Consider the following 25337-nt stretch of genomic DNA (forward strand, 5'->3'; position numbering starts at 1 on the left):
ATATGAACATTGTGTATTATATGTAGCTTTCTCATATGGCGCCTGCGCGTCTGTGCTTATCTTGAGTAACACCACCATCTTGTGGACATTTAATGTAACTACAACAATAAAAACAGCGGTCACTAATGACTTTTTTTCTTTTTTGTGGGGAGGGCATTTATTTCAAAATGTTATTTGATTCACAGTTCAGCTGAATTAAATACATAATAACACACGTGGGGGCGAAAAAATCCCCTTTAATATTTGAAAGTGGCTTTTAGAAAAGAAGTTGCCTGCAAACTTGACGCTCTTTACTTAATGGTGGCCTACTGTTCATTTTTACAAGACCAGGTTGGTGATTACGCTGCTTTCTTCTTGATTGAGTATTAAATGATTATTTGACTTAGTAGCACTTTGAATTCTATTTTAGGGGGACACTAAACTACTTTAATATGCTCTTCTTGTGCACGTAAATGTACTGAGTAGTATGAATATAAATTAACGATGGCGACGGCGTTCATGACTTCATTACAATAAAGAGCTGACGTGTCTTTTTTGGAGCCAATTTCTACTTTTTGGTATTTTATTTCTTTATATTTTAGACAAATATATATTTATTGATATCAGCTGGGGTAAGCTCCAGCATAACTGCAACTGTCGTGAGGATAAGCTGCATAGAAAATAAATGGATATTTATTAATGTATTTTTCAATGAATATATTTATTTTAACATGCAAGGAAATGAACTTATTACTCGCTATAGCTACCAGGCGTATATTTAGTGCTAATTTTGTAATTTTGTCCTTATTTAGTCCGAATAATTAAAGCAGCAATAAAATCTGTGTTTCTACAATAGAGCCCAGGCTCGTTGTAGAAATAAAATATAGCAAAAAATTAGTGAAAAAGAGTGAAAAGGTTGTAATAATTTATAAATAATTCACAAATATTTGTCTTAAAGTGTGTATAACCTTTTAGAAACATTCATAAAAGATACAATTTAAATATTTACGCTTGATATAAATGTTTTTATGATGCTTTGTTGGCCTTATTTTGGCCTAAATAATAAAAAAGTGAATTACCTTTGTAGGATTCCTCGTCAGGGTTATATAGTCTCATGTTGGCTTTTTTTAGAACCTGTAGAGCCACACTGCAGTCTGTAAAAAGTCTCGTCAGCTTAGCCTGTAAAAAAGCTTGGGTGAAAAAGAGGAATTACAGCATTGGTTGAATTTCCTGTAAAGGTCAGCAACGTTGCCACGTTTGAACAAATAAAACTAATACTATGTAGTTAAATGCTTTGCAAATATGTGGCGTATTGTGTGTGTGCATGTGTGTGTGTGTGAGTGCATGTGTGTGTGTGTGTGAGTGCGCGTCAGACCAGCAGAGAACTTGAACGAGGGAAGCAGCAGCAGCAAGTTTATTACCAAGGACAATACTGCGGATAGTTTCCTTCACAGGAAACGAGCACAGTGAAGCTCCTCACGTTGGCTTCTCTAACAGACAAAGAGCAGTAAAAAAAAAAACACAACACAAACACAACACTCTTTATTTCCCACCTCCACTGCTCCAACACCAGAAATCTGGAGGTGGAAAATATAAAAAAATATAGTTTTTACTGTTTCTTTTAAGTGGGGTGTATTATTATATATACTATTGTCACCATTTCAGACAAAACGCAGACTTATATGTTGTGTGTGTGTGTGTGTGTGCGCAAGGTTACCACTGTGTGAAACAATTACACAATTAGATATTACATAAAGAGTACATTTACCTGTTTATTTGTTCTATTTATAGTTTTCCTCTTCAAATCTTTATTTTTTTCGTGTATGTAACATCTGTAGCCAAGTCATTCCCTGCAAAAAGGACCAATAATAATCTTTATTTTGATGGGAAAAACACCACTGATGAATTATTCTGGCCTTACATTACGAAATGAACGAACTTTGCACACTTTGTTTTTTGTCAAAGGATAAAATAATCACGTGTTTTTAAAGGAATGTATTTAAAATGTATTATATACACGACAGGATTTCAAATTAAAATGTATTTTTTCTTATTAAGATTCCTTGTTGTTCCTGTAAAAGGCTTTCATTGACTGAGAATAAATGTTTAAAATGTTAAATAAAGACGAAAATTATGCTTGTGTTATTTTTTTTGGTGTTTTTGCAACAGTATTAATAGTTTTGCAGCGACAGATCGTGAATGCAACACGATTGAATCAAATTCCAGACGTTCTAAACGTGCGTAATATCAACGGTGCCAACAATACAGTAGAGAATATGTTGGATTAGTTGAGTCATGTGACTAAATATGTATAGATGTACGTTCAAGGTTGTCATGGTTGTGCGTCATGGAAACCAGGCGCGTGATGTCTGCTGATGATGGCAGCAGAAGGACTTCATTGTGATCGATCCTGATGCTGCAGGATGAAACCGGACGAGGAGTCGCCATCAAAGCACAAACAGGAGCACTAGATGCACATTTTGTAAGGTGCAATTATTGGACCACGAACGCATCTTTTGACGAACACGATGCATGAATACTTCATGTTCTGATTTCATCATATTAATGTATCTTAGGGTTGACTGGTGGTGAGTTCAGGGTGCGTTAGTGAACCTTTCACACAAAATTGGCTGGGATAGGCTCCAGCCTTTTGTCCAAAGGTGTTGCCTGTTTGTTTTTATTGGTCCACTCATATTGTACAAATCAAAATGATAATATATATAATAATAATAACAAGCCAATTTAAAGATGTCTTGCAATATGTTTTATACTTTTTAGAAATAAAAAATACACTTGATATATATATTTTTAAGTGCAAAAAATATCTATCTGGGTATTTGTATGAGGCAAAGAAACTTTTTGAAATACAAAAAACAGTAATTTCCTTCTGATTGTACTAAAGTGTATTTGTGAGACATTATAGTATATAATTTTTTTACTTTGGGTGACATTTTGTAGATTGTGAGAATCTTGGTTGATGCATAGTTTTCAAAAAAAAAAAGCTCCTGCTCCTGCTATAGAGGTTTTACGGTGTTTTTATTCTAATAAATCACACTAAAGGTGGAAAATAGACGAATTCTCTCTTACACACACACACACACACACACACACACAGCAGCATGGACTTTGGTTCTGCTCTATTTGGAGCCTGAGGGTGGGGCGGCAGCACGTCACGTGACTCCCCATCGACAAATCACCAATTAGCTAGCGGTTATTCTTCGGGAGTTGCTAAAAAGCTTTGCAAGAAGCGTGTGCGCGAAGCTCCATGGCAATGTGCGAGCGGAACCCTCTGAACCCGGGCTATGTTGGACCTCTGTTGAATTTGGCCCCCACCCCCGAGTCGCTCTATTTGTCCAACTTGCGGGGCAATGGGGCCCACATGCCCGCGCTCCACCACCACCACCACCACCACCACCACCACATCCCTTTCAACAGGAGGGCAGAGCTGTGCACGCTCCCGTGGCCCACCTCAAGTTCGTGCACGTCCGGCCAGGTCACGCCACCACAGAACCGCGCCTTCGGAGCCTACTGCCCGCCGTTTCGCGCCAACCCGGCAGCGCCTGTAAACAACAACAACAACAACAACAACCAAGCCAAGGCTGCCGCCCCGGAGGAGCCTCCGTCTGCACCTCGGTGTCCGCAGGGCCCCGACCACAAGGCGCCTCAGCCCCCCGGACCCCATCAGGTATACGCGGAGGAGCTGCGAGGCCACGCCGTGGGGCTGCGCGGGTATTTCGACGCGGAGGACCGAGGGCACGGTTCTGCCAGCCAGCTGGAGCAGGACTCTACCGGTCGGCTCCATGCGGACGACAAACGGCCTCCTTCCGCTGTCACGTGCACCAGGTCCACTTTTGCTGAAGGTCAAGTACATTTTTGTTGTTTGGAAAAATGACATAGTCATATAATAACCTGTTTATGTCACCTCTTATGTCACGTGTACACTATATTATTTATATTATAAACAATAGCTCACGTGTTGCTGATGGCCATTTTGGAAAGGCTGGTGTTCAAATTCAAGCACTTTCAAGGTCAAATAAAGTGTTTTTATTTAGAAATAGACATTGAAATTGGAGACAAAACATAATTCTTTACTTGTTGGTCATTTGTAGGCTTTCTTGTGTTGCTGGTTTGAGTCATGATAACTGGGAAATAAGCTATAAAACATAATATAAAAATATAGATTATAAAAGTTTGACTATTGTCATTTATTGAGATGCATGTGTCCCTTTAAAATGGCTGGTGCAGCAATAATAGTCAATATTGTGTGTGTGTGTGTGTGTTGCAGGTGGTCCATGGTGCTCATCCCACCTGGCTAGGAGCAGAAAAAAGAGGAAGCCGTACTCCAAACCTCAGCTGGCTGAACTTGAGAGCGAATTCCTCCTCAATGAGTTCATCAACAGGCAGAAACGGAAGGAGCTTTCTGACAGACTGGACCTGAGCGACCAGCAGGTGAAAATCTGGTTCCAGAACCGCAGGATGAAGAAGAAACGGCTCCTGATGCGAGAACAAGCCTTCGGTGCGTATTGATGATGACGAGTTTGGGGCTTGATGGAGAAGTATACCTCATGTTTTTTTTTTTGGACCACCGCTGACGTGGACTTTTTTTTTTTATTTATAAACCTCTCGTTACGTCATACGTCACAGTCACGCAGCCATGGACGGTTTTGGACAGGAGGACACCAGCCTACGTGACTATTTTAAAGTATTTGTGTCGTGTGTGTCTTAAAATCATGTGTCTTAAATTCCTGTTTACGCCTATTCAATTATACAGACATAAATATATCCAAATAATTCTACTCATATGCATGCACGTCTATTTTCTCATTTCAATGCTTTATTGTAAATAAATTGTTTTTTTTCCCAACCCTAAACATTTTGTGGAAGTTACGTGTTTTTTTAAACAAATATTTGAATAATTATCAGAAAGAAAGTGAATATTAATGAAGTAAAGTTCATAAAATGAAACTTTAGATAACTTTTATGCCCCAAAAAAGTACTTTCTTATTATTACATTGCATTACATTATTATTATTATTGCATTGTGTCAAAAAAACATATATACAAATGAATACAAACATAAATACAAAGTTTATCTCAAGTGAACGTGTATTATTTTGGTGTTTATTTCACAAATGTCCCCGTGAGTAGTTTGAGTGTCTTTGCCTGCGTCGTTATTTTACAATTTTGCCGTTTAACACACATAACAGGCGAAATACTGCACTCTTTGTGCAACCCTAAGACGATTCGATACATTTTATTTATTGACAAACCTGCAGTAGTTTGCAGAAAAGCAACAAAAGCAACCACTATAACATCCGGGTTGTTTGAATTGTGTGCATTGTGAATAAAGACGTCATCCTGACCTCATTTTGCACAGAAATCTCAATTATAAAGCAAAAAAAAAACCGACTGCCTCGGCTTGTGTTGTGCATATGCACCCTGTGGTTGGAGCTGCACCGTTGCAAAGTCATTTGAAGGTGACTGCAGCTAAACAAACCACAATTCCACATTGGGATGCATCCCAGTATGTAATATTGCAGTAACTACCCCTGTTTCATCATCACTCCGAGCGGTATTTAATATGTTAAGGAGAGTGACGACCCTCAAGGACATTGGAATATAATAGAGTCTAAATCTTTAATAGTGTGTCCAGGATGCTAAACAAGACCTTTTTTTTTACTGCTGGAGACTATTTGGAGCGGCAATGGCGAGAGAGCTTCCTCTGTGCAACGTTTCCGCCCCCATTTTGTGACTTTATTGCTTTATTGCGGCAAAACGCAGCCAGACAGCGTCATTTAGCTGCGGGCCCTAAAGACAGTGGGGGTGCCAAACAAAGTTAAGGTCAAGTTAGTGGACTGTGCATTGCTGCTTCCCACGCACTGAGCTGATAGGTGTCCTAAAATGCAGAAAAGAAGCTGGTTATAAAGGAAAAATACATCAGTAAGCTGTAGTTATTATGTTATTTTGATTATTTCATTCATCTTTTGTAGTGTAGTTGATCATTTCTATATTGGCTATATATTTCTCAAGCCTTTATAGCTGGTATCTAACTCGTATCTTGTAGTTTCTACTTTATATATGAACTATACATTATATGTGCATTAAAATAATACGGTATTTCATTGACAGTAACTTGGATTTGTTTACATATAATACATAATAAAATAACACTTATTTCAAGGTGTTTCAATGTAAGGTAAGGAGGTATTTTAGTATTTGTTTTTGCAGTATTTGCAACTATTCCACGAGTCCATGCTTTTTTTTTATTTTACACTCGAATTTATACTCTAATTTCCTATGATTATTTTGATGGTGAGTTGACTTTATTGCATGCTTGGTCATATGACAAATATGTATAGCTATTGTATAGGAGCAGTCACAAATAAGGATGAATATTTTTTTTTATTTAAAAGCTATAAATGATGTCAATTAAAATGTGTAAAAAATGTATTTTTTTTACATTTACATTTGCAAAAGTGCTCCGACAAAGTATAAATCAAAATATACAATCAAAAAAACTCTAAAAGAATGCAAGAAAAAAAATGAGGTTTTCTATATTTTATCATAGCACCCTTTCAAATAAATAAATATATATTTATATATAATAAGTACAACATAAAAATATTTTAAAAATACAACAAAATGTATAAAATAAATAATATTTTTTTTAATTTATTTGTTTACACTTCATGATATTTTGTCGTTTAGTAATAGTATTTTTTCTTGCACAGGTTTGCACAGGTTCTATATGAAAAACACGGACACGTGCAGGTTAAATGGTGACATAAGGGGGGGCTAAAACGTGGACAAAAGTAGATTTATTTTTTTTAAAGCCACTACTGTACTGACTTCAAATTCTAGGTGACAAGAGTTTAAAGGTGCTCCGTGTATTTCGTGTGTATTATTATTTTTCCATGCCTGCAGTATTGGAGACAAAATGTGGTGCAGTGGAGGTTGAACACAGAGCTGATCCCCCCCACCCACCCACCCACCCAACAATAAAGGCCCTCGCCTTCAAGCCAGCCACATTGCGTGTGACCTCCAAGAAGACTGTCACACACACACACACCAACACTGCAACACTCACGGGTGGCCATGATGCACACCACGTTGTTGTGTGCCTGCGTGGCCTTCAAAGAGAATCCAAGATCCACTTAACAACAGTGCAAGAAAAAGTTAAGAGGTTTTGTTTATTTGATTGTATCTTACTTTATAGCAGACTATATTGCCTGCATGCATTTAACTAATCTCCAAAAAAAAAACATGTTTCTTTTAAATTCCTTCTGTCATTGCACTCGGGTGAGTGGGGTGGGGGTGGGGGGGCAGGGTGTGTTTGATTGCGCGGCAGACAATAAAGAATGTGCAATTACAAGCCATCATACGTTTGTTTATGCGCCTTTAACTGCGCCAAGCACCATCGTGCGCACATTGGGGCCACGCAATGAGGCTTCAAATGGGTAATCACACCACGTGACTCTTTGTGCTGGCTTGTATTTTAACATGGACGCGCATGTGGCCTTGGCTGGGAATGTATTTCTTCTTCTCCTCCGTATTCGCCCTTCATTAATAAGGCTGGAGGTCAACGTCAATGCTTTCCATGCCTGGGTGGGGTGGGGTAGCGAGGGGTGGAGGTGGGGTGGGGGGTGGGGGGGTTTAGAAACCAGGATTGCGGTTCACAAATGATGGCCGCTGTCATGTGTCACTCCTCAGTGAGTGAGATTCCATTGAAATCTTCCAGAGTCTTCCTCTTCCTCCCTCCTCGGGCGTGATGGCGCGCGAGAGGAGTTCCCAGCATCCCGGGAGCCAATGGAGGCTCTCTCACGGCCTCACATGAGTTTCTACCCACACTTTTTTTAATGACTGATATTGATGTATGGTAATTTCTCGGCCGGGGATCACATGACACAATTACCTCAAGAATCGATCAAGATGTATAGCGAGCCCGCGTGCGATTTTTCCTCCCCTTTGCGCGCGTCTCGGCTGCGCCAGATGGGCCAAGTTTAACACCGTGGAGCCGCCAAAGCCTCTCCTGGTCCTGCGCGGCGGCAAGGAGGAACCGGGAGCAGCCATGACGGACTACGACGAACGCGCGTCCAATATGTACCTGCCCAGCTGCACCTACTACGTCTCCACGCCTGATTTCACCTCCGTCTCCTCCTTTTTGCCGCAAAGCACCTCCTGCCAGGTGAATTTCCCCTACTCGGCCAACATCGGACAACCTGTGCGGGAGGTCTCCTTCAGGGACTACGGACTGGAGCACCCCAGCAAATGGCACTACCGAGGCAACTACGCGTCCTACTACGCCTCCGAGGAGATCATGCACCGGGATCTGATCCAGTCTTCCTTCAAGAACGAGCCCCTGTACGGCGCCCCCCACGCCGGCACCGGCTCGCCTTGCAACCTCTTCACCAACGTCGGCCGTAACGGCGTCCTGCCGCAGGGCTTCGACCAGTTCTTCGACGGCTCCAACCCGGACAAAGGCGGCGCGGAGCAGCCCCGACAAAAGAGCCACGGCGACCCCAAAGTGGAGGAGCAAGGCGGGGACGCTGCGGCCAGCGTGGACGAGGACTCGTCCTCCAACTGCGGCGACAAGAGCAACCAGCAGAGTGGGTCCCCTGCGGTCCTTTATTGGTCCTGTCCGTCGTGGACAATGGCGTGATCTTCGCCGTGGCCGCGCACGCTCGTTTATAAGCATGCAAACGCGTTTTATATCCCAATAAGATGTTCTTTACGGCTGTAAAGCTATTTACAATGGCGGCGTCTTCACGTGCAGCTCTCAGAACAGCCTGGGAGACGGAAAAGCTTCATTATTTCATCTTTGTACTGATCCTACGACCGTGTTAGAGGGATCAAACACACAAGTTTGTGCAAAATAAGCGCAGTTTAGTTTCATTTTCAATTGCATTCAGCGTTTTTAAGTGCATTATTTCATGTTTGCATTGACCCTGCGTAAAATTAATGCATTTTGGTGACTGTGCAAACAATAATTGTCAAACGGAATGCATATTTTGTCCATGTTAGTTAAGTGTGTGCATACTAAGTGCACTTAAGTGAGAATACCGAGGATGGAAAAGTCCAACTTAGGACTGTGCAGTATCCCTCTTACACCGTATTGACAGCAAGGACTATAGATCAGCTTTATTTAAGTGCTTTATAGTCAAAATGCAAAACAACACTTTTCATTTTCAACGCACATTTGCTCCATTTTTAATGAACTTTGAGCCAACTAAGTGCAACTTAGCGACAATCTGAGGAAGTTAAACGCCACCCTTGCATTGTATTTGAATGCAGGACTGCAGAAAATATACTGTATGTATTTAGTTGCATTATTTCATTCACGTTACACGCTTGCACTGACTGGAATAAGTGCAGTACTTTCCAAAAGTACGTGCCAAAAAAAGTGCAATTTAGTGACAATATCACCTTCCCGAGGAAGGAAATGTCAAACAGGATAGAGAAACAAATACATTTATGACTACTGTGGTGTCATTTTGAGATATACTGAGATGTTTTGTTTGTACTGCTAATTTAGTTCTTGTTTGGTGACTGTGCAAAAGATGCTTTTCAAATATAGTGCGCATTTGCTCCATTTTCATTAAATGTATGCAAAATAAATGCAATTTAGTGACAATCTAAGGGGTGGAAATAACACACTTGCACTGAATGGATGCAGGACTGCGTAATTTCGCCTGTGTTGCACATTTGCACTGACTGTGTGGTAAAATAAGTGAGAAATTGTGCAATTTTAGTGACAAACCCGGGAAGAAAAAATGTCAAAGAGATACTACACCCCTGCAGTGTCACTCTTGGGATGAACAGCTTCATTTAAGAGCACCTTTTGGTCATGACAAGTGTGTATATCCGCACAAAGCTGTCCCTTGCGTAAAAAGAAAGGTTTGAGTGCAATGACTTGTGTGTATTTCTGTCCAAGGGATAGGATATAGTATTGTTGAGCTGCTTATTTGGGTCAGGCAACTGCGTCACATGACGTCAAAGCGGGGCAAAAAATGAATACGCTTTTTCTTACAATTTACCCCTTTAAATATCATCATCAAACAGCTCAAATTGGGTCAGTCGAACGCTGTGAAATTACAATCGAAGTCGTGAGACGTAAAAGCACCTTTATCCCTGCAAAAATCAAAGTATTTAAATACATTTCTCCACAAAAAAAAAAACTTGACTTGGTTTGCCTGTTACCTGTGACATTGCTTATTTCCCCCAACAAAAATACATACAATAAATTCAAAATAATAATATAAAAATAATGTAATAAAAAAAATAAATTTAGAAAAATATATTTATTAGAATTATATTTATTTGTAATTTTATCTTTGTTATTATTTGCATGAAATATACAATATATTTAAAAATATATTTTCTGTATAGCTTGCTGGCAATGGTTACATGAGTGTGCACGTGTCTTATGAAGAGAAAAGATGGCGCTTCTTGGGCAAAAAAAAAACACAAACAAAAAAGTCAATTTCGGGTTTCCATGATGGAGATATAGATGTCTAATCTCCCTCTGGTGTTTTTTCTGCAGCCTTATCCACCAAGTCCAGAAAGAAGAGGTGTCCGTACTCCAAGTACCAGATCCGAGAACTTGAACGAGAGTTTTTCTTCAACGTCTACATCAACAAGGAGAAACGCCTGCAGCTCTCCAGGATGCTCAACCTGTCGGACCGTCAGGTGAAGATTTGGTTCCAGAACAGAAGAATGAAGGAGAAGAAGCTCAACCGCGATCGCTTACAATATTTTACTGGCAACCCTTTGTTCTGATACACAACACACACACACACACACACACACACACCAAAGACTGCCCCCTCTACTTACTACGGTATATGTGAGTTATATGTATTTGAAATGTCTATAATGCATTTATTTATTCCTTTCTTCTCATGTACTCTTATCAGGAACTATTTTAGCCAGCATTATTTATTCCTGTGTATGTGCATTTAAAAGATGCATGCCATGTGGTGTGAAATAAAATAAGTGTCCCGTGAAAACAAAAACAAAAAAAAAAAGCTTCCAGGGAACATTTTGGACACTTTCTTGCAGCTTTGCCTCAGGAGAAATGTGGCCATCATGGCCTTTATTTCCGCTTCTTTCAAACACTGGATTGTTTACTAAACCTTGAACCGTCTAGACAGAATAATAAAAGCGGCTGTAAAGGTCTAAATAAGGGGCTATTGGACTTTGGTGTCCAACTCCACACCCCTTCCCCAATGCGGGACCACAAGATCCTCTTTCCTGTCTCGTTCTGGTCCCCGTTGGAGACATCTTATTCCACCTCTTAAAAGAGAGACTATACCCAGGACCAAGGCGGAAGTGAGTCGAATTGTCTGTTTTTTTTCAGCGCCCATTATTTGTCAGGAAAGACTGGATGTTAAATAACACGTTTCATGAAGCGTTTAACTGTGCTGCAATCAAAGTCCAGCAGGGAATCCATGTCAGTGACTGTGATGTAATCCCCTTAGTGTCCACAGGAGGGCAGTCTTGTCATTGCTTAGTGAAAAAGCTTCGTCGTCTCTTTGTTTCAACATGTTGGCTTTGGATTGGCTTTTTTACCTTTTAAATGGACCAACTGCTTCATTTTAACCTCCTTTATTCTTCTTTTTGAAATTATATTTAATGTTTAAAGGTAACAAAATGCAATGATTGTATCCTCTAAGCGATATTCTCAGTTTGTATTCATTGTGTGTTTTTTTTAATACCTCCAACGCACAAAACGTCGACTTTCTTCCTTCGGGTACTATGACAAAATGCTGGGATTTAGAGAGGATTACTTATATAAATCCTCTCATTTAAACGTCACGTTGTAAATGTGTAACATACACGCCGAGTTCTCGTCTTTTTTTTTCCTGTCGTATTTTTGCTCTCAAACATATTACAAAGTGGCTCCAGTATGATAAAAGTCAATTATTCTCACATGTATTATTTTTTTATGCTTTGTCGTTGAGACGTGTGTACATATTCGATGTGTATGAATTGTTGGTGACGCATGAATAAAGTCATTTCAGTGCATCACAGCGTTTTTTTTAAATTATGTAGTGAGAAAATGTATTTTTAAATACACGTTAAAATCACACGTTCAAATTACAATAATAATAATAATGATACATTAAATACCACCACAATTGTATCATTCTGTTGCATTTTCTTAAATGGATTTGCAGCACAGAGGGGAAAAAAAAATTCAACAGTGTGTTTTTATTTGCTCTTTTTGTACACATTTGCAGAAAATAAAGAACCAAATAATCACATTTCCACATAATAGATGATGTTATTCAAAAAACAGGAAAATATTTATTAATACATAAATAATATATGTTTAGCATTCTGCAATTTGATATTGACAATACATGCGATAGTACATTTAAAACGTCTAACAGCGTCTTTTTCAGCACAATTAATTAAGTAATAGTCAAACAGAATTCATGTTGTGGTGTCAAATGCAAGGCCGAATTGGTGAAAAAAGCCCGTTAAATCCCACCAACTCATCAGCTTGGGTTCGATTCCCCCATTGGACCGGCAAACATGATGCACACACAAAACACACCATTATTTCTTGCTGGATTTGCACGCTAGGTCGAGGTGAATAGAAATATCAGAGTTTGTGTTAGAAAAGAGGTGGCATTGTTTGACGCACACGCACATATTGACGCACTTAGACGACTACACACACACGCACACACACACACATTATTGGAGTATATGGAGTATTTGACAGCAAATGAGGTGACATGTGACGTATTTTGTGTTGTAGAACGACTTTGTAACACAGTGTTTCTTTGCAGCATGCATGCACGCTTGCATGCACCCCCCCCCCCTCCTCGATCCCCCCTCCCGCCAAGGCTATCCACCAATTTCAAGTCCTGGTTCTAGGTGTCGCTGCAGACTGCGCCTTGCCAAAGCAGTACGGAGCCTGCGCACAGGCGCGAGGAGGCTGCGTCTCAAGGCCACTTTCAAAGCTCATTGGTGGGCTTGTCATGTGGTCGGCACGCATCCTGAGTCAGAGCAGAGACATGTCTGCTTACAAAGGACGCCCGACTCGCCCCCAAAAATGTCCTTCTCCAATAGCTCTCCTGCTGCAAACCCATTCCTTGTGGACGCGTTGATTGGCGCGTACAGGACGGAGACTTTTGGCGCCAACATGCACATGTCCCCCGCGTGTGACACGGGAAGCTACGGAATGCAAACCTGTGGACTCGTGCCTTCTTTCGCCAAAAGACGGGACTTGAACCACCAAAGTGCGCACTCGTATATCGCTCAAATTGATAACTGGGCCGAGACGCCCAGTCCGAACTGTACATACGCACAGGGCATCAAAGAGGAGGGAAACTGCTGCATGTTCCCGGAGAAAAGAGTGCAAAAAAGCCCGCAGGAAGTCGTCCACGCATACCCGTCCCTTGTGTCCGAACAGAACCGAATCCCAGAGATTCCAGTCCCGGGATACTTCAGATTGAGCCAGCAGTACTGCAACGGTAGACAGGAGGAGAACTACCCGGATCGCAGCCCGGTTCTGATCACGCCGCAGCCTCAGCCCACAAGCCAGGACCCGGATCCTTGCGCATCCGTGGAGGAGGAGGAGGAGGAGGAGGAGGACGAAGAAGAGGAGGAGAAGTGCGTCGTGGAAGCCGCAGAGTGCAGCCCCGATGTGCTGGTGCCCCGGGATGGGAAAGGTGGGTTTGGCCTCCAGTGTCGTAAACGCGGGGAATAAAAGACAAACAAGCCTCAGCAGTCGTAATGTTTAATGAGAGGCTTTCTAGGCGCGCGCTTTTATTCTTATCATGCATGCATGCATGCACGGTGGGCGCGCACACGTTTGCAGTACACGGAAAACTCGGTTCTTTGCTGCTTTTGATTATCTTTAGTAGAATAACATCAATCCCTGCAAAAACGTGACAAAAATTCTCATTTTTTTAAACACTATTTTGGATGAAGTTACTATAATTGTGGCAGAATGAGTCCACAAGGTACTTGAAGTGTACTACTGTTATACAGTATCCAAATATTTTATGTATATTTTACATTGTGGGTGATATCAGTTATATAGTATACACTATTTCAGCCTGTGATCTACTTTTAAAAAGATCTACCACTTAAGATGAATAAAGAAAATAATATATACGCGTACATTTATTTTTTTTAATCATTTTTGTGTACATTATAAATATATATCTGGGTGCGACAACTTTCTGTAAAACATTGAACAAAATCTAACCAGTAAACTTTGAAACATCATTGTAAATATTCATGATTATTATTTTACATTTTTAAAGTTTACAGTAGTTGATATGATAAATACATATTTCCTCAATAGTTGTGTACATAACCTGAGTACCTCCAGTGAAAATAGCTACAGAGCCTTCATTACATCCAGTTAGCATTTGCTATCAAATGATATCAATATACAAGAATTGAAAAGTATTATGCAAAAGACAAGACAGCCGAAGTCAAGGCAACATATTGAAAAGCTTCCAGCAATGGACACATTTTCCATTTTGTTATGTAATAATAATTTAACAAGCAGGCGTGTAGAAAACACGCATTTTCTTAATGGAGTTCATGACGCGAAGCAACATTATCAAATACACTTTTTTTTTTCGACATAACTAGCCGCTACAAGTGAATACTTTTGGTATAGATATAAGACATTGAGAATAATGAAAATTAAAGTTGAATTTAGGCGTGTAGCTTGAAACGCCGTTGGGGAGCAAGTCTACAAAGTGACCTTTATGTACGTTTGAGTACAAAAATATATTCTACGTAAATATAGGCTAGTCAAGAATTGTGTGAAAAGGTGGCCCAAATGTGCATGCTTATGTTTTTTGGTCCAAATAGTGACGTCAAAGTCCAAAATAGTCATGTTTTTACATTATTTCAGACATAAATATGTTTGTCAGGTGGTCACGGTACAGGTACAGGCCAGAAATGACCTCCGACTGGTGTATTCACTCACTGTGCGTACAACAAGACGGTCTTACGGATTGTGACTACAGGGTGGTAAGAGTCGGAGAACCTATTTGTGCCCTTTTTGTCCCTGGAAAATATTACTAAGTACAGTAAATCCTACCAAAGCCACCGGCCAATAGTGAGTCATTGATACGCCCATAAAAACGTCTATTTTTGACATACAGCTTCTAAACCCTGATAGCTTGACGTTGATGTTGAACCCTCCCCTTCTCTCTTCAATTGCCTTGGTTCACTCAAGACAAAATCAAAGTTTAAGCCCAAAGTATGCCACACCCATATGTATATAGTATAGCATGTATATATCGACTCACTACAAATGAATGATGGGATGGAATGGGAGTCACGGTGTAGCCTTTAGCTTGGTCATCATGCTAGCAGGCCTTTAGCCACACTTTTACATCTCTCAGCACACATATGATGCATTCAAGGACCGCAATCAAAGTGGGAAATCTCAAGGCAAGATGAAAAAAACATTATAGGTGAAGCATGAAGACTCAGGATGTCGGTTAATTATGCATTATCAGCCCGATTTCAGCATATTAATTAGATTTTGGTTCATAACAGTATCGGATATTTTTCCCATCATAAAAACGGACATCAAGAAAATACATGTGAGATATGTCATGTTACACACATCGGGATCAATATCCGAAATTGAGAGTTGTACAATATTGGCATATTGGTCTTTGTAAAAAAAAAAAAATCAATGATTGGACATAAAGATGTATTGAGCTTTTAAATTATTACCAACTTCTGCATAAAAAAGTGCTGAATTGTGAACCAATAGAAGAAGTAACCCTATAGTGGATACCCTAAAGGACTTAAATTGCTTTGCATGCTAAATATACTGGCCATATCACCTCTAAAAGCCAACATGTCCTTGGTTCCACCCACCGCCCCCTGCAGAGAACAAGACTGACGCCCCCAGCGGCAGCTGGTTGACGGCCAAAAGCGGCAGGAAGAAGCGGTGTCCTTACACCAAGCACCAGACCTTGGAGCTAGAGAAGGAGTTCCTCTTCAACATGTACCTGACCCGCGAGCGCCGCCTGGAAATCAGCAGGAGCGTCAACCTGAGCGACAGACAGGTCAAAATCTGGTTCCAGAACCGAAGGATGAAGCTGAAGAAAATGAGTCGGGAATGTCGAGTGCGGGACCTGAACTGCAATCTGACTTTCTCCTGAACGACCTTCATCATCTTGGTGCATTTGTGTGGCGTTGGACATTGTTTTTACGTGGATTGGTGTTGTTGTCGTACGTATTCTTCTTAAATTATTGGACACTCATCGACCACTTTATTAGGTACCTGACCCAGTGACATCTAATAAGGTCATCCCTCGTTTATCATGCCTGTGATGAGTGAAAATTTAATTCTTTCAGTTACAGCACCTAAAACCACGGTTGCAACTTTGTAAAATATGTTTTTTAACATTATTAGAGCCCTCTGGAGATTAAATAACACCCCTATAGTCACCTTTACACTCCTATTAGCCAACATAGGGACTCGCTAGTGTCAGGGATTATTGAGCCTGTTGTGAGATCATTCAAACCTGCAATAAAAGCCTGTTGTTTCGACAATCACGTTTGGTGCTTGTGTGTCTCACCCGGCATTACAGTAAGAGTGGAATACTACATATCACCAATGTCTTTGAATAGGTGTCATGAATGCCTTCAATTTGTATTTTAATTATTTTTGCAATTTTTATGCTTGAAAATGCTTAATTTGGGCAAGAAATTGTCAAATTTGTTGAAATATGTAATTTTTTTGTAACAATGGTCAACCATGAAGCAGCAGGATTTGTTAAATAATTTTTGGTAGAGTGAAGCAGCAAAATTCGAACGTGTGGGCGGAGCCATTTACACCACGTGGTTTAGGGACAGTATTATGACAAGAATAAAGACAAAAAGTCATAATAATAGTTGAAAAAAATAGCATAAAGGTGAAAAATAAGTTGTATTGTAAGAAAGAAAGTTCAATTAAGCTTATATTATTATAATAATAAAGTCAAAATATCATAAAAATAAAGGAAAAAATTTAACTGCAATGAATATGAACAACAATAAAACATGAATCTTTTCACTGTTCAGTATGAGGCCCTCCCTGGAAAATTTTGAATTTTTTTTTGTATGAAAAAGCTCCATTTTGACTGACACTGTTATATGTGTTTATTGTTGTACTTGTACTTTTACTGCATTCTCTAGTTTACTGCCATAAGCAACACATTAGAAACACAAGCATCATCATTTGACGTGTTGGATGTCATTGTCATGTACCTAATAATGTGGAGTGTATATTTGGGCTGCAGAGGGTGCGTTTGTTTCGTTGTCAAAGTGTTTGCTGTCGGTGTAATACGGTGTTATAAAAGTCCCCAACACACACTTCCTGTGTGGTTATGTTGCATGTGTGTAGCAAGTACTCTCTCTTGCAATAAAATGATCCAACTTGTGTTCATTGGGGAATAAAAAAAAAGTGTCTCATTTGTGCAAAAGTGTGCTATTGTGAAATATTCAGAATATACAGTACTGTGCAGGATTTTGTATAATGACTGAAAATACAGTAAACAAAAAAAATCACTCATTAAATCAAATAAGCGTGTTTTATTTTTGATTTACTGCCAGCATTAAAGAGTATGCACTATTAAAAGGAGGGGAGGGGGGTCAGAAATACTATAACACTAATTTATCTTTTGCTCAACTTTTTTTTTTTTGCACAAATGAATGTTATTTTAAACGGCAACGCCTTTGCTTTTTATAGGTGGCATGTATAATCACACACACACCTCATAAAACATTTATTGAGACGCATAAATATATGTATTAAGAGGTTGTTATGAACGCTCCTTACGGTGAATATTTCACAAAAAGTGAAACTAAAGCAGAAAATATGCGCAACAATAGCACAGAAATGGGGTGTGTTATTTAAAAATATATATTACATCTATTTTACGAGGATGGTTCAAGTCTATAAAGCTTTATTTTAAAAGGGGGGGAGTGGTTTCTGTGGTGAGAGTGTGTGTAATTATAATTACTAACCCCTCCCATCACGTTTTGATTATTGGAGAAATAAAAAGTCAAATAAGAGAAAAAAAAGAACAGGGGGCGCACAAGGGTAGGCTTGATTTACTGTCAGTATTTGGTAAATATGACCACGTGATCCATGGAACCAATCCGAGTCCATGCAGGCCAGGAAAAATACTATGATTGTTCATAGAGAGGAGCTTCCCCTTACGGTGCGCCTCGTTTTATTTTAACTGCGAGCATCCAAAAACCAAAATGTCTTCCAGTGGCGCCCTGGCCAACTGCTATGTGGGCTCAGAACCGGAGGACGTGTACGGCTCTCGCTTCATGCAGCCCCCACACACCATGGCCACAAGGCCGCCAGGCGCCGGGAGCCACGCTGACTTCTCCTCTTGCAGCTTCACCCCGAAAACCGCCGTCTTCTCGCCGCCGTGGCGCTCGGTTCACCCGCAGGGGATTTACCACTCTTACGCGCACCAGTCGGACAGTAGATGCGTCGGCGTGCGCCCATGGATGGACCCGGTCCCCAACCACGTTCCCTTCGCAGGGTTCCCCCCCGGCCGACGTCCGCCGTCGTGCAGCGCCCCGAAGCCTGCTCCTTCCCCGCCGAAAAGCAGCACCAAGCCAGTAGGCCGGGAGGCTAGACCCCCAGACGGGGTCCAGTCGTGTCGGAGCGGTTCCGAGGGTCCAGAAAGGGCGCAGAGTGGAAGTGAGCTTTCCATCCACAGCGAACCCAAAGAGGAGAAACACGTTGACCCAAGTAAGTACTTGATGCAAATAGTCTCTGCTGATTTACAACTGCGTAAAACTGAATGTTTTACTAACCCATAAAAGTGTCCTGGAGTCCACTACAGACGAACAGAACCCGCCCTGTTTGACAGGATTCCCAACACCCCTGAAATAGACCCTCACACGGACACAGCGAGATTATGGAAATATGGTTCTGTTACGGTTCTAGTGAGAATCCAAGGTGCCCACTGATTGCAGCCTTGTTGGTTCTGTGCAGGCAACCCCGCTGCCAACTGGATCCAAGCGCGCTCCAGCAGGAAGAAGCGTTGCCCCTACACCAAATATCAGACTCTGGAGCTGGAGAAGGAGTTCCTGTACAACATGTACCTGAGCCGGGACCGCCGATACGAGGTGGCCCGCATACTGAGCCTGAGCGAGAGGCAAGTCAAGATCTGGTTCCAGAACCGTAGGATGAAAATGAAGAAGCTGAACCGAGAGAGAGGCGGCAAGGAGCCGCTATGAGTGCACTAAGGACTACTCTACTTTTTCTTTTTTTTGGCAATTGAATTTTTTTAGGCACCTAATGGTAATATTGAGACAAAATGGATCAGGACTTTTCAGAAAGAGTGACTTTCCCCCCATTTTTGCAATGGTGGCAAAGAGGGAAAACATTTATTTGGTGTATATATTTGTGCGTAAAAACTTTCCACTTTTGTTTTTGCCTGTTATGGAATGTGGAATACGCAACGAATGTAGGCTGCATCTGACCCAATTTCAGCACAAACACACATTTACGGTGTGTACTGTGTATGTGTGTGACAAAACACAATAAAATCATTTCCTATCAATTCTAAATTAGAGTCCCAAATTACATAGCATTACACACAATATAGTCTATTTTTGTATTTTAAAAGTATCTTTATTGCTTGTGTTTAAATTGTTGTAATCAAAAATAAAGTATACGTTGATACTTTTAATTAAAAACATTTTAATATTAGGATATTGTAATGAAATACTATATATTTCATTTATATGCATATTTGTTTTTTTCGTTAAAACGCACGTTTGTTGCTATTGTCTTTAAAAAAAAATAAAAACTTAAAATCCAAGCCACAAACATTAAATAAATATGTATTTTTTACATATTGTAAGTGTGGAAAAACACACCAAAAAAGATATAGTATCTAATCATACAATATTAATATAAAATATTGAAAGTAAAGTGAATTCATGTGAATTAATCCCTCGTTTTTTGCTGCTAAGGAGCTGGATTAAAAGGTTTCCGGGGGCTATACAGCATATACAGTGGCAACTTTAGTGGGGGTGTTTAGGATGATCCAACTTGTGAGCGTAATGGCTTTAGAGCAGGAAGAAATAAAGCCATATAGAGATGGCTAGACGTCTGGCCTAAATGACTTTATTGGCCCTGGCTGTCAGTAATTACACAGACCGGCCCTTTGAAAGATCTTTCTCCCTCTCTTGGCCCTTCTCTGCCCGTCCTGCTGACAAACAAAATGTGGACACGGGGGTGTCTGGTCGATGGATTGTTTCACAGGAAATCACCCCCACATCTTAATGGCCACCTGAATTCATCAACTCCCCGCTGATGGGAAACAAAACTTTACTTTGATTGCATGTGTGTGTATGTGTGTGTATGTTGTGGCAGGACAGGACACACTATTATTATTATTATTATTATTTTGGTGTATATGCTGCATTCACAGTCTTTCTGTTGCATTTATGAACCAGGAGGAGTAGCTGTGATGCGCTAGAGGGCGCTGTGGGTCTTTTGGTCTGAGCAATACAGCCAATGAACACAGTGACAACACACCGTTTATACTATATAGTGACAATAATGATAATAATCATTATTGTGAATTGAAAAATGGTGTTTATGAGCACTCTCTCAAATATATGTTTTTTGTGAGGGGGAAGAATAAAGAGGGGAAGTTGCTGACCTGCTGAAACATTTGTAGGATAACTATCAAATATTGTTTATTTCCTTGTTTAATATCGTTCGATAAGAATAATTTTTCAGGAAATGTAATTTTTTAAAGAAATATCAAACGTACATTTCATATTTAACATGTTAAAATTGTTATTGAATAATATATTATATTAATTAATAAAAATACAAAAAATAAAAAAATTAAAATATAAAAAAATAATATTTTTTAGTATTTCCTGCCTATAGTGAAAGCTAAAGCATGTGTGTGTTTATATTACGGCCTATTCTCTGTAGTGGTATGCTGGAGCCTATCCCAGCTGTTGGGCAAAAATATTGCTGTTTGACAATTTCACGGTATCGCTAATAGGTGTTATTATCAAATATCTTTATTTTAAAAAATACAAAAAAGCACTAGAAATATTTTCTTAAATTTTTTTAAAATGTAAGTAAATTGAGTCCCTATTCCATGAAATTACATTTTCGGGTCATGCGATTAGCATACAATAACACGGACATGGATTTGCTAGCCATTAGCGCTAACCTCTAGCACTAGCCTCTAGCGCTAGCCTGATGATCAGGCTAAGGCTACACCATGAGTCCCATTTCATTCCATTATCCATTAGCAGTTAGAACAACACGGACGCAGCTTTGCTAGCCTCTCGTGCGGTAGCGCTAGCCCTCTAGCGCTCTAGCCTCTCGCACTAACCCTCTAGCGCTCTAGCCTCTAGTGCTAGCCTCTAGCGCTAGCCTCTAGCACTAGCCTGATGACCAGGCTAAAAGCTACACCATGACTCCCATTCCATTTCATCATCCATTAGCAGTTACAATAACACGGATGCAGCTTTGCTAGCCTCTAGTGCTCTAAAGCGCTAGCCCTGTAGCGCTCTAGCCTACAGGTGTCGCCTTTAGCCTGGTGAATCCCATTCCATTTCAACATCCATGAGCATGTTAGCAGTGTTAAGTGCTGTTGCTTGTTGTTCAGTGGAGAATAAACCACTTATCCTCCACTCCCGGTGACCTATACCATGTGAGTAATATGTTGACAATGTGGCAGCTAACATATTTTGGCAACACAACCAAGCCTGCTTCCGACTGAGAGAAATAACACAAAGTCGGACCTCCACGTTCTTTCATATCACAGGGTTTGCGATTTTGTTGTATACCTTGAAACCGATAACTGGGCACATTTTGGAGAGGCCTTTTAGTGTGGCCAGCCTTCAGTACTGGACGCCAATACGACTGTCAACATCTTGAGGTGGATGGACTGTGAATGATAAATCACTAGATTTGGGAACAATATTTGAGAGAGATGTGTACATAGATGTGTTATGAGTTTCCATTTTTTGTTGAGTGTAGTTCTACTGTACGACACCACAGGACATTAGAGTACTAGAAAGAGACAAAAAACAGCAAAAAAAAATGGGTGGTACGGGCATGTTTTCCTTGTTTTGTTAGCTATTTTTGACCCGAGGAAGAACAAGAGATCATCACTAGTGTGTGTTGGGGGGGTCAACACCGGTTCAGCTATTGCCGTAAAAGTGATTACTGTCATGAGAATAAACGTCTCGTGCACAGGGCTGACGACCACTACAGGAAATGTAAAATCCTTCAGCAGTGGGATAATGAATTGGGATGTTATACCGGGTCTATATAGGAGGGATGATTTTCCATAATGAAAATGAAGCATAAGTGAGCTGTGACCCCAAGCACATTTCATATTTCATGTGCTTGTTTGCATGCAGAAAGGGGACTTTCATGCACTTTTTTCTCCAATAAGGACTATGTTGGGTCTATTATTTATTTGCCCCATGCACACCCTTATGACACATCCATTTTAGATGCATTTTAGATATATTTCCTAGCTCTCCCAGTACATTATAGCTATATTATATTTGACTAAATATACTAAAGGTGGTAGCATGCAGGGTGCAAACATGTTTTGATAGAACTTTACAAAGCGTGTTCTCAAAACGTGACAAAATATTGCTAAATTCATGAAATCATCCATGCAGTTTGACAGCAGTCACTATTTGGCAGCTTATCCAGTGACTCATAAATGAGCTGCTATTTGGAGATGTGAGGCCTTCTGGTTTATTAATAACAGGTAATCTCAGGCTATGTTGATATTATTTACATGTTTATCTTCTGTAAAGTGTGACAAATGCTTACTCACTCTAAGTGTAAAAGGGAAAAAGGCTAGAGGGTGTGGGTTGACTATTTGGCAAGCAGGGGGTCTCCCTCAACACTCAGTGCTCGTTAAGTCTTTACAAAGTGTTAACCTACTAATTCAAAAACAATTTTTTAAATCGCTTTTACTGTTATTTGAATGCAGCAAGACGCAATGCCGATAAGGACTCAAAACAAAACATCAGATGTGTGACTCCATTACTGAGTTGATATTTAGGAGGCCTTTTATAAGCACTTTAACAAGAGGAAGCACCAAAATATACAGTATCATTGGTGCATCGTGACTGTGACGTCATCTCATGGCGCCTGTCAAGTTTGTTTAGAGTAACATACTAAGTATAGCATCCATGCCATTTTAAAAAGCAACACAAGTAGAGCAGGCGCACACATGTGACGTCACCATCACGCCTCTGTATATTTAAGATAATATATCTGAGCTATTTAGACTTTTCTATGCGCATGCGTTGAGTCATTAACGTCAGCACTATATAGGTGGGATTAGCAGTGTTCATTTTACATCACATACTTTTGCTAATTTTCTTACTTTTTTGGACTCCAGGGTTTGATATAGATTTGAAGCAAAGCCCACTGATCGAATTATTTGTACTTCATGTGGTTATGGAATCATAAATAAACTGAAAATGAGAACGATTAAATGAAAAACAATTCAACTTTACGAATGTCAGTACTTCAATCTGTTTTCCTGGGACCATGTGATTTCTATCAGCCAATCGTAAACGAGCGAACGATTGTAGGAAACGTAAGCAAATGCAATAAAAAAAATAACAGCATACCAGTGTATTATTATGATAAATACATTTACAAATATAATTTTATTTTTTAAAAGGTGATTAATAGACCACCAACTACCATTTCAACGGAATTTTTATAGTTTTTTAAATCTGTTCTTTCAAAAAGTCAATATGCTAATATACTACCAACTATTTTCGAGCTATTTGTTTTGCTTTTTTGTTTGTGTTTTTTTAAGTCACTAACCACAAACTGACCAATTGTTTTTGTAACGTAATAGTAATAGTAATAGTAATAGTAATAGTAATAGTAATAGTAATAGTAATAGTAATAGTAATAGTAATAGTAATAGTAATAGTAATAGTAATAGTAATAGTAATAGTAATAGTAATAGTAATAGTAATAGTAATAGAAATAGTAATAGTAATAGTAATAGTAATAGTAATAGTAATAGTAATAATAATAATAATAATAATAATAATAATAATAATAATAATAATAATAATAATATAGCAACAGTATAGCAACAGTGAGACAAAAGTATATCGTAAGTATGCATAATATCTAATAATATACAAAATGTCTACCATGCCAGGTTTTTTTTAAAACACACAACAGCACACACACACACACACATGCATGCACAAGGCCCGCACTGCGGCATCCACCAAAGAAAAAAGATGCAGCCACTGATAGACGTCAGACGTTTTTTTTTTTTGTTTTTTTTTTTAAAGACAGCGACTGAGCCAAACAAATAACATTATACAATATATTTTATCTGGCGTGTAATTGTTGTTAAACATCATTATGGGGTGGGAAATGCATGTAAGAGTGTTCGAGTAAACTAAACATTAATTGAATGGACTCACACATCGAAAGATAAATGTAATGCATATTATTGTTTCAGGTCATTTTTATTTTTTGGACCTTGCTTAAATATAAGTACTTCTAGGGCTCCCACTAGTCGTATTTAGGAATCAAAAAAGGAAAATGAGGACGTTGTTTCCCTCCAAAAGACACAGTTGGGCCCCCCCTCGCCTTTATGCACCAAAAAACTAGGAAGAGTTACTGCAATGGAAATTCCTTTTTTTGTGAGCGGACAATTTACAACTTGGCAGCAGACGTTTTAATGTGCCGGCGAGGCCTGTCATTGGACGCCCGTGGTCATGCGCGAGAGGCTGCAATGGTTCTTTTTCCTCATTTCCCAGGCGAGGCCACCCCCCCCCAACTTGGACCCCCCCTCCCCTGAACCACCCCCCCCTTACCATCACCTCATTCTGCGTCTATATGCGCCTCGAAGCTTTCTTTAAAAACTGCCAGTCATCTGCTTCATCGAGGTATGATCGCACGTGCACTCAAGTCATCGAGGAGCTTCAACTTTCCGGCAGCAGCCGAAAAGATGCGGAAGATGGCCCCCAATGGACGGCTAAACACGGATTATCATTCTGCTATGTGTGAGTTTTTGCTCTGTTATGACGTTTTGTGAAAAGTCTGACAGCTTCCTGTTGCACTCGTGTACAACAAGTCGTTGAAATTACACTGAAATACACATTAATGCTAACAATTACACTATGTAGCTTGGGCATAAGATGACGTTCGTGCTTTTAGCCATCGATTGCTTCTGTCTGTGAGGTTTATATTTGATTATAGAGGATTTATCCTGTCAGTAAAAAACATTTAAACACATTTCACTGTGAATATCTTTGCAAAAAAAAAAGTGCATCTATGTATGTTTTATACAGGCCCTCAGTCA

At 39.8% G+C, this 25337-nt stretch overlaps 4 protein-coding genes across 4 annotated transcripts; all 4 read left to right on the forward strand.

Moving 5' to 3' along the window:
* The first annotated feature begins 3244 nt into the window (after positions 1–3244).
* Positions 3245–4506, forward strand: hoxd12a (homeobox D12a). Its single transcript, XM_058082543.2, has 2 exons — positions 3245–3839; positions 4265–4506. Exons 1-2 carry the CDS (start codon positions 3245–3247, stop codon positions 4504–4506), a joined length of 837 nt encoding a protein of 278 aa, XP_057938526.2.
* Positions 4507–7848: 3342 nt separating this feature from the next.
* Positions 7849–10797, forward strand: hoxd11a (homeobox D11a). Its single transcript, XM_058082421.2, is given in 4 exon segments — positions 7849–7869; positions 7872–8012; positions 8015–8585; positions 10520–10797. Coding segments are annotated over 4 exon segments (969 nt in total). The 3' UTR covers positions 10756–10797.
* A 2245-nt stretch (positions 10798–13042) lies between these two features.
* On the forward strand, positions 13043–16613 carry hoxd10a (homeobox D10a). Its single transcript, XM_058082394.2, has 2 exons — positions 13043–13661; positions 15862–16613. The coding sequence occupies exons 1-2, from the start codon at positions 13043–13045 to the stop codon at positions 16134–16136; spliced, it is 894 nt and encodes a 297-aa protein (XP_057938377.2). The 3' UTR covers positions 16137–16613.
* Positions 16614–18149: 1536 nt separating this feature from the next.
* On the forward strand, positions 18150–19620 carry hoxd9a (homeobox D9a). The gene is given in 3 exon segments (XM_058082414.2): positions 18150–18173; positions 18175–18730; positions 18977–19620. Coding segments are annotated over 3 exon segments (825 nt in total). The 3' UTR covers positions 19222–19620.
* Positions 19621–25337: the final 5717 nt, after the last annotated feature.

The sequence above is a fragment of the Doryrhamphus excisus genome, linkage group LG12 (genome assembly GCF_037039965.1).
Source record: "Doryrhamphus excisus strain RoL-2023G ecotype Guam linkage group LG12, RoL_Dexc_Guam_v1.1, whole genome shotgun sequence".
NCBI classification, from domain to species: Eukaryota; Metazoa; Chordata; class Actinopteri; order Syngnathiformes; family Syngnathidae; genus Doryrhamphus; species Doryrhamphus excisus.